Raw genomic sequence first — 13,788 nt, 5'->3', positions numbered from 1 at the left:
GCTTTTCAAGAAACTACTCTCTTCTTACTTTTAGAAGCTCATAGGCAGATTTTCTGAGGGCTCTATCTTCTGCCTTAGAAACAACTTCCTTGGCCCTAAACATTCACTTCATGGTGAAAAGTAGTTATGAGAGTAATCCTAGTTCTTCTGAAAAAAGTAATTCATCTGTATCAAGAGACAAGAAAGGAAAAAAGATGCTTGAACACGTGATTAATATGCTGTCTCCCTTTGAAAAAGGAGAAGATTAGTCACATAACTTGAAGGACTAATACTTGAAGTACTAATTTTATGGAGGGAGATAGGAAAAATAAAATTTCACTGGGAATTTTGGTGAAGAAAAGCAGTACTTAAAGTGTCAAACAAAAACGGACTTCTGGTATGCAGTAGTTTGCCAGCAGAGGAAGAGTATTCTATTGCAGAAAAATAGCGTATCAGAGGTAAAATGAAGACAACAGACAAAAAGTCTGCACAATACAACCTTAGCCAGAATATAAAGAATTTGATTTCACCAAAGACTGCTTTTGTTTCACATGGAGGATACATTTAAGTCAGTGAGACCTTGCCATGACCTTAAGTGTGGTATTGACTAGCACAGGGTGATAAAGGCAGAAGCCCTAGCCCAAAGAAATAGAGAATAGAGCAAAGAAATTTGTGTAAGGAGGGCACTAACAATGCTATTACAAAAACAAAATTCCTCAAGCAAATAGAAAAAGCAGGAAACACTTTTATCCTTTTATGAACTGGGAAGAGGCAGGGAACATTTTCATGGTTTGGACCACTTGTTACCTCTGACATTGCAAAAGAAAAAAAAAAAACACACAACAAACTATAAACAAACTGAACAACAAAAACTAAACTTCTTCAGATGAAATTAAACATATATCAAGGGGTGAATTAAATTCTTACTTTACAGCAAGCCGATTTTGCTCAGCAGTGAGTTCCTCAGCTTGTCGCCCTATTCCTGAACAGAAAAGTTACATTAGATCTTTTCAAAAGCTGAACACTGAAAGCCACCCCCACAGCCTTATGTTTGCATCCCATAGATAGGAAGTTCCTAAATCCACAGGCTTCAATATCTCTTTGTCACAAGCAGTTTTCAGATAGCTCAATTCCCAACTTTTAGGTCAAGTATATTCACGTTCCCTCTATCATGGTTCCTTACCCTTTCTCACCCTTGCTAGGCTTTCGGGAGGAGTAGTCGTAGTATTCCCACATACACACAATGCAACTCGCAATGCCACCAACTGGCAGCAACCCCCAGCAGCCTCTGCTAACGGTCTGGTGCTGGAAAAACCTCTGTTCCCAGAAGCTGCTGCCTCATTTAAGCTCCAGCCTCCTGCTGGCTCCTTGGTGAGAAATGGAGCATTTCACAGCAGGAGGATCAGTGGAAGAGAAATGGGCTCTCAAGAAACAGAAGCTTCACTAGTGTGAACTAGCAGCCTGGCTGCCTGCTACTGGAGCAAACCAAAACACGCATATCAGTAATAATCTGGAATTTTACAAGGTCCAGTCTGGAAGGGCAACCTCCTGTTGAGTTCATGTGACTTTTGGGGCCAGAGGCAGAGCACAGAGTCACTGCCCAAGAAAACTATACAAAAGTCTTGTATGATGGCCAGTGTGTAAACAGATGTCACTTATAGCAAATATCTTAAAACCTTCACTCTGAAGCCTTAGCTGTGCTTACTGTGAGAAATCCCACTGGTTTCAGCAAAACTGACCACAGGATGAGTCACACCACTTGACACTGAGCATGCATATATATACGTTTTCACAAGATCGGGGGCTTGGCATCACTCAACATTACTGTTCTCAATGCACCGGCCATAATTACCAAGGCACATCCACATGGCCCATTTTCTGAAAAGACTGCTTATAAGCTACTCTTATGCATTACCTCTTCACTGTTTCAGTTCCTAAATACTGGGAAGGGCATGAGCTCCACAGAACTATTAAACACTTAGTTACTTAAAGGGATGGATATTTTGTTTGTCCGTTTCCATTTAAGGCAGCTGCATTAAATTTTTACAAACGGGAATTTGTCACCCATGCTTGAACTGCACGCTGCCTCCCTTTGAACAACTGCTCCATGTATGGACATTCACAATGTAATGAGCCTTTTCCACTATAATTAATCTGTAGGATTTCTGGTTTAAGACAAGCTCGCCACTGCTGTGTGTTCCATTCTGACTGTTCATTTACCTTCAGGATTCTAGGGGTACATGTAGGCAGCACACCACTGTGGCACACAGGGATACCTGAGCTAGCTGGCTTGAATAATAAGGGCAGAGAAGCCCCAGAGACTGTTGTGAAGGTTAACAAGGTCAATTAACCCATGCAGAGCTTCAAGCTGCACTTGCTTATAGCCAGCTAGAAATAACAGACTGTATTGGGCATATGTGACAAGGGTCTGGTAGCAGGGAAGCGGTAGGGGTGGCTTCTGTGAGCAGAGCCCAGCAGCTGCCCCTCATCAGATCAGAGCCAGCTCCAGCCAGCTCCAAAAGGGATCCGCTGCTGGCCAGAACAAGATTCAGAGGGAGCAACACTCTTTGCACCTCTGTGAGAACAGATTTAAGGAAGGGAAATAAATGGCTGGGCAAAAAGCAACTGGGAGAGCGAGGAGTGAGAAGCAGCCTTTCAGCCCCAAGATCAGTGCAGCACAAGGGCAGTTCCCCTGCGGCCTGTGGAGAGGCCCCTGGTGGAGCAGGCTGTCCCCCTGCAGCCCATGGGTCCCACATGGAGCAGATCTCCATGCTGCAGCCCATGGAGGAGCCCCCGGTGGAGCAGGTGGATGTGGCCTGGAGGAGGCTGCGGCCCATGGAGAGCCCCCGCAGGAGCAGGGGTCTGGGGGGAGTTGCCACCCACCCGTGGGGGACCCGTGCTGGAGCAGTTTGCTCCTGGGGGATGGATGGACCCCGTGGTAAGGAGCCCTGTGGGAGCAGTGCTTGAAGAGCTGCTGCATGTGGGCAGCCTGTACGGGATCATTTTGGAAAGGACTGCATCCCATGGGAGGGACCCCACAAGAAGCAGGGGCAGAGAGAGACCATGAAGGAGCAGCCGATGACAAAGTGTCAGGGACTGACCACAGCCTCCATACCACTGCACTGCTCTGGGGCAGGAGGTAGAAGAGGGGGCACGGGAGTGAAAGTATTCTTAGTTTGCTTTTAGTTCTCACTGCTCTATTCTGTCAGTAATAAGCAATAAATATTAACCTCTCTATGCTGCATGTGTTTTGCCCAGGATAGCAATGGTTGAGTGATCTCTGTGTCCTTGTCCTTGAGCCCCTTCCATTGTATTTTCTCCCCTTTTTCCTTTGAGGAGGGGGAGTGAGAGACCAGTTGTGGTGGAGTTCAGCTGCCCATCAGTGTGAAACCAACACACAGATCCATTCATGTAAACTTGGCTTGAAAACAATGCCAAACCCTGCAGTTTGTTTGTGGCCATCACCTACATCCTAGATCATAGCAATTCTGGATCAGGTGACTCATTTAGTCACCCACAGCTTATAATTCAGTGGGCATTGGAAGTTCACAATGCACCATCAGCAGACGAGCAATAACAGTACTGATGACAACTGGCATTTCTAGTCTTTGCACTGTACTAGACACAAGCATTTTACTAGAAAATAACAACACTCTTTGTCACAGCACAATGCAAGAATGAAGACAACATTATTTTGCCTTATTTTGCCTGCAACTGTGCTTTTCCCAGCACTGGGAAAATGCTATTGAATTCCACCTCTCACAATTTATGCAGCATCATATAACTGAATATAACCTATCTATTCTAATGCTATCATGCACAGATTTGTTACATTAATGTTAATAGCTGAACCTATGTATCAGATACAACTTTTGATTTTTGAGAATCAAGAGCTGATTCAGAAAGCTTAATAGAGTTGCACTTCAACATCTGAACAGTGAATACAGATACTAGATAAAATCCAAACTGGGCACCAAGGAAGCAGAACTCCCATAGGGGAAAACAGTTGTCTTCATTACTGCAAGGACAGTTTTTCCCTAGAAAACTGATAAAAACTTGGAATTTCTTGTTTTTCCTCTTCACTTGGAGCAACTCACTGTACTACACTCATTCTCTCTGTAAATCAACCACAATCTGGAATAAAATTTTATCTGGAATAAAAATGCTGTCTTCAGGATATGTGAAAAAATTCCTTTCCTTACCGTCATGTAGTTGGCATGCAAGTGTTGTGATCTTCTGTGTAATTATCATCAGTGGACTGTAACAAAGACAGAAACAACAGTTACACATCTCGTAATACAAATTATTCTCAACTTTCTTTCTGAATGTCTTTATCCCTTTAAAAGGCATAACTGTGTTAGCAACAAGTGGAAAATATCCAATTAAAATTGAAGGAGGAACTCAGGCATAAGACAATTGCCTGGGTTCAAAACAACCCCACAGTTACTTGCACTGGAATTTTTAATTGCTAAGTACACACAAAGCCTTATTTTATTTCTCCCCACTCTGCCTCACTGCAAATTGTAATTCAGAAGAAATCACACTGCTAAGGAATAGCAGCTTCTGCAGTCCACTGTGCTCCACACGATGCAAAGACCTGTAGGATGCAACAGTAGAATAGAATAGAGCAATGCTGCTGTGATGTAGCTCTGCCTTTCCTTGCTGTTACTCTCCTATCAGCTGTCTCCTCAGTGCCCTAAACAAATGTTGACTCTGCAAATACACTTGCTTATTTCCACATGTGAATAATCCTGTTGATAAAGTGCAAATACCAGAACAGCTGTCAGCACAGCACAGTTTCCCTCCACTTTTTGGCTGTGTGACTGCTATGTGGACAGCTTGCCCATGATGTACCATCCAACTGGGAGTGTTTGGCACATGGGATCTGGAGTTTCCCAAAAACTGGCTAGCTCTATCTGGGCTTACAGGCTACAGCACCAGCAGCTCTGGGGACAAACACACAGTGAGGAACAGCCATTATATGCAGTTGTGTTGCTTATATTACCAGTATCTGGCTTTACAGAGCTTCTTAGCTCTGTGGGTAAACATGAGCCACCACGGCTGAGAAATAGAAAAAAAAGGCAGCAGGAGCCAGTGCCCAGGAGAGACCAACTAGGAGCATTCAGAGGTACCTAAGTAGAAAGAAGGGGGAAACTATGGGGAAAACTAATCAGTCCTTCACAGGGAAAGACTCCACAGCTAATTGCTGTCCATATAGAGCTTTCAAGGGCTGAGGAGGCCTAAACACCAAATCCGGCACTGAGCAACTGTAATGTGGAAGAGCCAGGAAATTTGTAATTTTGGAAGAGCCAAGTAATTTTCCACGCCAGGAAAAGTGAGTGACGAGTACCTGCTGACCTTGCCTCTCCCCATCTCTCTGCTGCTGGAGACACCAGCACAGGGTGCCCAGAGGTGCTGCTGTCTACAGCCCTGAAGTTGTAAAGGGTGATAAGGATATATATTTACTTTAAAAGAGTAATTTATGATGATTACATGTAAAACCAGTTCCACAGAGGAGATTTTTTGTCTCTGAGGATTAATACAATGGATTGTTTCTCAGTTTGGTCCTAAATTATCAGTCTAAGTCATATAGAGGTTTCAGCTTTGAACACTAATGATGTCTTCAACACTGAAGTTAGAACAGGAGATTGTGTAGCTGCTATTTATAGACTTTCACTGCTATGGGGCATTTTTTTTTAAAGAGATGTAGATGATCACTCCAAACTGTATGGCTATTTATTTTAAACACCGTAATATATTTTCTGGGATCCAGTGAAGCAACAAAAGTTGAAGGCTTTTCCTTACTTCAAGTACTGGATTTTCCCCATCAATTTCTCAAGGTAAGGGAAAAAAAAAGTTACATTCAGTGATATCTGTATCTAAAATATTAGTTGTCTGCAGAGGTTTTCAAGAGATTTCAAACCATCCTTCTCTAAATCAACCCACTCGCTATAATCAAATGTAAACCCAATAGCTAAGATAAACTGCTTGCAATCTGGTTATCCTGCTGTGATAAATCAAACTGATTTTCAAGGTAATTAATATGTTGAGCATGGTAAACAAGAATGCTGGAAAAAGACATTTTTATTCAGAAGTGGTCTCTTTTTTTTTTATATATTAAATATGGCTAATCTGTTTCAAGAGTACACATGTAATTTAATGTGGGTAACCTGCATTTTCTGCCCAAAGACACGGAACATGCAAAATCAATTTCTTAGTCAGAAACTATTTTTATGGTTTCAGTAGTCTCCACTTGAAATGTTGGTAAAAATACTTGCACATAAAATCCAGAACAAGCTTTGGTATACAAAGATCTGGAATACAACTGTAACACAAGGGTATGTGCAGCATCTCTCACGGGGTAACCTAGATCACTGATTACAGCTAAAGAATGGCCAAATCCAATAATGACTTTTCTTCATCTTCCAGACAGCTCCAGTAATGTGAAACAGTCATTCTAAATTTTATTCCAATTAATCCTACCATTTTATGAAAAGTTCCTTATAAGCTGTTTTCAGCATTACCTTACACATCCTATTTCTCAAAGTAGGTTTTCCCATTCAGACAAAGTCTATAGCTTTGCTTTCAAAGATACAGAAATCCCACTCCTTTAAGCCTATATAAAAAGCGTTTTTTTTTTTTTGTTTTTTTTTTTTAATCCTTAGGAGAGACAGAGTCTTTCAGTGAACCAGCAGTTCTAATGCAATAAACAGCTTTTTATTTTGTCAGTGCTTGACCCTTTAGCTTTATGGTTGAACACTAACACTTGTTTAAAATTACTTCAATTCGTAGTGTGTGTCTTACGGCAAGCACTTTATGCTAACATCGAAGTGGGTAACTTTAAACCTCAGGCTCAGAGCCAAAACTGTATGCCTTTAAGTGCCTAAATTTAGACACTTGTCTTAGAAGATTGGGCCCCCCACTGTACAACATCTAAACACGGAGAAGAGAGAGGTCATTTTCATCTATATTAGGAATTCATAGTCTAATTCATAGCACATTGTACCCCAGCAGAACAGATGAATCTCACGTGCACTTTTATCAGAAAGGACATACAGTCTGCTTCCATCAAGCCCAAAGGCCAGAGAAGACACATCATCAAATGTGACACCACTGACCCATGGGTTAACCCACAAAATGCATCTGAGGCATCTTTAGTTCTCTCTCCTGCCACCTTCATATTGCAGGTCTACCTATCTATTCTACACCCTGTTTGGGAAGGTAGAAACCTCCTGTATGGGAGCAATGGATGACACCCACTAAATCTTTCACCAGGTCAGCATCAGGTATCATCAAATGTTTCGCACAACAGGTGAGCAAGGTTTCAGGTGAACAGGGACCATCTTCCTCCCCCCCTCACCTGTCTACCATTCCCCCATTAACTTGATGTCACTGTCAGCCCAAGCCTTGGCTGCAGGAGAGGGCACAGCACAAGAAGGCAATAGCAGCACTGGAGCTCTCCCTTCTCCTGACACCCTCTTGGGATGTGGGACAACCCCTTCTGCACACCCACTCCCTGTTCTATTCCTCCCAGCAGACTCATGCATCTCTTCTCATCACACACACACACACACACACAGAGCAAGTCTAAACTTGCTTTTGTTTCTTCAAAATTAAATACAAAAATACACCCTTCTACATATTTGCAGAGTAATGCATGGCAGTACAAGTCTTGAATTAATATTCAAAATCAGACAAGAAAAATAAATTTATTCTAGGAAAAAAAAAAGTAACATAATTTACTAAATATGCACATGAACTTTGATTATTAAAATTTGGCTATACCATTGTAATCAATTGTCATTTCTGTTCAGCCTTTATGGTAACCTCTAATTTTAAATAGTAATAACGTACTGAATAAGTTAATATGTAAAATGTTAATATGTTAACATGTAAAATACAGAATCACAGAACCACAAAATCACAGAATGGGTGGTGTAGGAAGGGACCTCTGAAGACCATCTAGCCAAGCAGGCTCACCTAGAAAACATTGCTCAGGATGGCATCCACGAGGGTTTTGAATATCTCCAGAGAAGGAGACTCCACAACCTCTCTGGGCAACCTGTTCCAGTGCTCTGTCACCTTCACAGTAAAGACATGCCCTCTCATATTCAGCCAGAATCTCCTGTGCTTCAGTTTGTGCCCGTTGCCTCGTTCTGTTGCTGGGCACAATTGAAAAGAGACTGGCTCCATTCTCTCAACACCCTCCCCTCAGATATTTATACACATTGATAAGTTCTCCCCTCAGTCCTCTTCCAGGCTAAACAGGCCCAACTCACTCAGCCTGTCCTCATATGAGAGGTGCTCCAGCCATCTCATCATCTTAGTAGCCCTAATATCATATCACATATAGTCAAGTGTTTCTAACATGATAATATTTTAGACCTTAGACTCAACTGGAAAAAAAAAAAGTTAGAAGTGCTACAGATAAGAAAGGGAGTTTGCAAAACTATAAAACTTCGAATAATCTTTTCTTTCTCCCACATTCTGAGAGAGATGGGCAGATTACTGGGATTGGGACAAACTGTTAGATTGAATTAAAAAAGAAAATCTAGACTTGCATTTACAGATGAAGCACAAAGATCTACCCCAGGACAGAACATTGCATGGAATCACAAAACTGTTTGGGTTGGAAGGGACCTTCAAGACCATCTAGTTACAACCCCCCGCCATGACAAGTTGTAGCTGCATTGTGCCACCTACACACGAAACATATTGGACAACCTTTAATTATTGTTTAAACTGTCCCAAGCATTTAATATGAAATAGTAAAGACAATTTATTTCATTAAATAGTTTTTTAGTGAATTTCTTTAAATAAATTATTAGCATGAAATTTTTTATTAATATGAAAATTTATTTCAATAAGTAAAAAATCTCTGTTTCTACCTGAATTAAAATGCATTGAAAAATAACAAAATAAAGATGCAACAGTTTACAGAGGATGCTGAATAAAGACAAGGTTTTGCTCCCGTGAGTAAACCTTCCGAATAGAAACATTCCAGTTAATGTCATTTTCAAACATGACTTGTCCCACCAAAATTTGTCCAGCAGCACAGGCCAGGGAAACTCAGGATGTCTGCATTAGTTTGTGGTCTGCTATGGGGATCCTTCCCATATCACAGACAGGCTTCTGCACCAAGCAACCTTCAGTGCTTATGAGAGAAGACGTTTACATTTACCAAGCAGACTCTGCTTGACCTTAGGTAATCCCATGGAGAAGTCTGGCACACACTAGCTAGAAATAGTTTCCACTGACCTGATTTCACTAAGAGAGTAGGTGGAGTCAAAGGGCTCATTGCAGGGAAAAAATAAAAAATAAAAAAAATAATAAAAAAAAAAGCAAACATTTATTTCAGGTTTGTCTCTTTAACCTGGAAACAAGTATGAGGAGTTCACAGAGACACACTCCACTATGACATTAACTGTGCTGGCAAAGCGATCACTAAGCCAGGGACACCACAACAGCTTCACTGGCAACAGGCTCAGACTTCCCCTTTCAACAGAAAAACGAAGAACTGCTGAAGCATACACAGAGGAAGAACATTTCACTGAACATGCTCATGCCTCCAAAGCAATTTCCAATTTGCTTCTTGTTGTTTTTTGGTGAAAGATCCCAAACAGTATTTCACACCTTCATAACAGAAATATTTCACTTAATATAGTATTTACTTCTAGAAAAGCATCCCAGGGCACACTAGATAGGTGGAACTTTCTGGTATCGACTGACTGAATCTTGGCTACTTGGTAGTTCCTGTGTTGCAGCTCCTTCAGGGCTTCTGTGCAACCATGGTAAGCGATCTCAGTGTAGTGTCAAGGGCAAAAAGGCCTGGCAGAATAGCCGAGCAGTGACCAGGCACAGAAAAAAGAAAAGCAGCCCTTTACAGGGCAGTTTTAACAGCAGAAACCAGCCCCAAGCTTGCACTGTTTGCCCTGCACCTGCTCTGCTAATATTGCCTCTAGAGACTTGCTGCGCACCAGAGCGATCCAGAGCTTCTGGAACAAACACTGCAAACAACACACTGCACTTTATATATTTTAAGGAGAAGAAAATAAAAATAACCAACTAAACTCACAGGACCAGATAGTATTTCTGCACTGTGGTTCAACGCAGCATTAGGGGAACAGAGTAGCTCTATGTCTGTTTCCATCAGCAAATGTATTTCCTTTGTAAAAGCTGGCTGTTGTACCTTTGTTCTTTTCTTTTGTGGTTGACACTAAGCCATTGAGAGGGGAAAAACAGTAGAAAAACATGAACCTTCACAAGAATTCACTGCCTGAAGCAACACTCATTACTGAAGTATCTGGTTGTATGGCTTTTCTGGAGAGCTCTTTCAATGACCATCCCTTTCAGATCAGTTTGCTAATAATGCTGCTGTTCAGCATGTAGAATATAGCTATCAGGTGAAGATATCCACTAGTTCTTGGGAGCGATGTCCACAATAACACGAACGTAAGGGGTTTCTGTAGGGAGGAAAACTGCTTGCACCTCCCTGGTGATCCAGGCTCTGGTGTCCCCAAGACCATCAGCAGGCTGAAACCAATGCCAATGTATATGGTGATTTTCACAAACTGAGCTTTTTTCTGTAAGGAATGGCACCAATAAGCTCACATATGCATGGCTGACCATTTCCTGACAGAAGGAGCTGCAATATTATGAAATTTTGCTCGGGCACTGCATGAATTCAAAGAGGAAAAACCTTTATGGTCTTAATCAAGCAAAGGATTAAAGCAGACACAAAACTTCACATGGATGAGGAGTTCCCCTGAATTCTGTCCAGATGATCATATGCATATGGTATTTGCTCATGTAGCTTGCTAGATTGAAGCCATATCTATTACTAGTTCTCAGAAACCCCATCCAAAATCCCTTGATTTTATTTTAAACTTTTTTCTCCCTAAAGCCAGAGTATTACTATACTCAGTCTAAGCCTGACACAATGAACAAAAATGTATGTTAGTATTACCATTTTTATAACATTGTATAGAAACCAGGCAACTTACCAGCATAATCCTCTTAGCATAAAGAAGAAATAAGAAAGAGAAAAAGAGAGAAAGAGTTAGGATTTAGTTTTCCTTGGTACAATGTATAAATGCCATGCAAACCAAGCAAAATAAAATATGCATGTTTCTCTCAAAGACTGATTATGAGTTAAGGGGGGAAGCACAGCATTCACATATCTTACAATTAGTGCTGAAAAAAAGAAATTGGGTTTTCTTTGAGAAAGATGTCAGGAGAAATTTCCTAGGTTGTGTCAAAACATTTTTGTGAAATAAGATAAATGAAAGAACGTTGATTAAATTTAAATATGTATTTATATATAATCAAAATTAAAGGATAGCAAGCTGGATTTTGTCTTCATTAAAACCTGTCATGTAGTTCATAGGAGAGGACTTTTCACCTAAGTACAATGCAATACATGAAAACTCTTAATTTAAGAAGTTGCTGCAAGAAGCTTGAGCATCATTTTGATTGTGGGAGTCAGGACCTACCCTTTGCTGGACTTAGAAGAATTAACTAGTCACCAGTAGAGAACAAGTTCCCTTACTCCTTAAACTTGAAGTGATGAGTCACAGCTTGATCTTTCGTTTTCCTTTACTTAAGATATGACTCAAAAGTTACACCTTGTTCTCTGTCCATCTCTACTCACATTTTACAAGCTGCGTTCACAAAAAGGAAAGGGGAAGACCAAACAAAAAGAACAACCAACAATTACTAAGGGACCAAAAATATACATTTTGAAATACATATAGAAAGGGTTATGCATGCAAACTGTTAAGTGCACAAAGCAGGTTGCAAGAGCAAACAAGGTATACCAACTTGCAGTACTGACATTGAGAAACATCCACTTAACATCTGGCTTGTCACCTCAAGGAACCAACATTAGAAAGCTGATGACACTAGAACAGGTTACGTGCCTATCTGATGTGGATTAAAACTTCTTCCTTGTAATCAGGTATCACCAGAGACTTAAGGGATACTGAGAGCTCAAATACAAATTAGCAGATGACAGGCTTTTTGTTCATTCTTAACAAATTAGCAGATGACAGGCTTTTTGTTCATTCTTAACAACTCCCCTAAATCCAGGGGTGTGCTTCTTTACATTATGTTCAAACAAAAGGCTGGGAGGCTGAAGGGAGATTGGCATTGCTACATGGATTCTGTTTTAGTAGTTTCTCAAGTTGTGACAGAGATTTTTAAGGACATCATCCAGCCAGAAGCCTGTTTGAATGCTTCCCAACTGTTGCACACAATATATGTGGAACCATCAAACATGCAAGAACGGGGAAGAAGAGGTTCAGATTCTGCTCATATGTGGCAAAACTGTGGTCAAGGAGAATATTCTCTCTTTCAGTCATAACATCTCTAGGTATGTGCACAAAGCCTCAGAGGGCATGTATTGTTCACAGCTCAGGAAAACAGGTTGGAAGAGATTTATGGGGCTGATCTCAGTTTGAGCACTTTAGATGGCAAGTTTTTATTAATACCACTACAATATTTTCATTTTCATTCTTTGTTTTCAAAATGTGCCATGAAGATGTAGTTGCCATCTGTACTACAGTTGCCAGTTGTTTCCTATTTGGCAGTTTTGTGTTTGATTGGTTTAAGAATTGGTTTGTATCTTAAGGATCAGGACAAAAACAAATAGTAAAAGTTTGGGTATTATTCTTTCACTACTGTTATCTGAAAGGTCATCATTAGATGAGTAGCTCCCTTTTCACCATGAGGGAAGAAAATGCTACCTAGTTTATAAAAACAACTACCATTCCTCTTCTGCCATCCCCAGTCTCAGCTGGATCCTTACTAAATGTCTTCAGAAAGAGACAGCTAACATGCCTCACAGTGCATTTCTGAACACGCTATTCAGAAAAGCATGCTCTCTCACATTGCTTTCTCTGTCTCATACACACACAGAGCTATAACATTCCAGTCCCATTTATAGGCTTCTTGGTATGCCACACTCATTCAGGACATGCTTTTGTGTATTACAAGAACCACAGAAAAATTAGGGAACTAAATTTCTCTAAATGTGTGAGTTCTGTTTCCTACCCCATCCTCTAAAAAAAAGTTCAAGAGTACCAAAATGACATATTTTTTTTCCCGAAATGTAATTAAACAGTTAAACCCAGCACCACCTCGCAGAGAGACACATGCACACACAGTAGTTTCCTACTCTATGCCTGTAAGACAACAGAGACTTGGAAGAGTCATCTATAACTTACTGTGACAGTTTACAGAGATTTTTCATGGTATGTTAAAAATTACTCTGTACTCAGACATTCAATTAAACAAGTGGAATATGGATTAGCACAGTTTTTAATTCATGCAGAAAATATGCCTTCCTCTCATAAAAAAAATATACAACATTAGCTGCCTATATTTTTGCAAAGCATCCTCTACGGCGTCAGGGAAGTCAGAGAGCCAACAGTTCATATAAACATCACCGTTCCACAGAAATGCACGGCGTATTGGGAAGCTGTGCTGTTTAACAGCAGCCACAACCTGCTCCAAGGACAGAATCCATACCACAGGCACAAAGATGGACAGCTGATCTCTTCTCTGTTTACCCAGCTCCTCCAGCCAGTCGCCCCCCAAGCCTCCCTTCCCAGCACCTAGAGCCCCTGGGGTGGGAAACACCCTCCCAATGCCACCCCTGGCCTCCTTCCCAGATGTAGATAAATGGGAACAGGGGAAAGGACAGCTCCAAGACAATGGCCATGCCCAGAAAAGTGGGAGGAGGGAAGCCCACCCCAGTCCACGCCACCTCTCAGGACTGAGCACCAGGGACCCAGAGCATCAGCCTCGCTG

General features: G+C 41.2%; 1 protein-coding gene across 2 annotated transcripts in view; it reads right to left on the bottom strand.

Annotated features, from left to right (window-relative positions):
• The window catches only part of MBOAT1 (membrane bound O-acyltransferase domain containing 1), a 56,654-nt gene that overhangs the window by 16,749 nt on the left and 26,117 nt on the right, over nucleotides 1–13,788 (bottom strand). For both annotated transcript variants that reach the window (XM_068674735.1, XM_068674736.1), the window contains exons 5-6: nucleotides 4,182–4,237; nucleotides 907–961 (exon numbers count right to left, since the gene is read on the bottom strand). In XM_068674735.1, the coding sequence (XP_068530836.1) occupies nucleotides 907–961; nucleotides 4,182–4,237 (111 nt within the window). The remainder of the gene's footprint in view (nucleotides 1–906; nucleotides 962–4,181; nucleotides 4,238–13,788) is intronic.

This window comes from Anas acuta, chromosome 2 (genome assembly GCF_963932015.1).
Source record: "Anas acuta chromosome 2, bAnaAcu1.1, whole genome shotgun sequence".
Lineage (NCBI taxonomy): Eukaryota > Metazoa > Chordata > Aves > Anseriformes > Anatidae > Anas > Anas acuta.
Note: the sequence above shows the minus strand (reverse complement) of the source record. Positions and strands in the feature narration are given on the sequence as shown.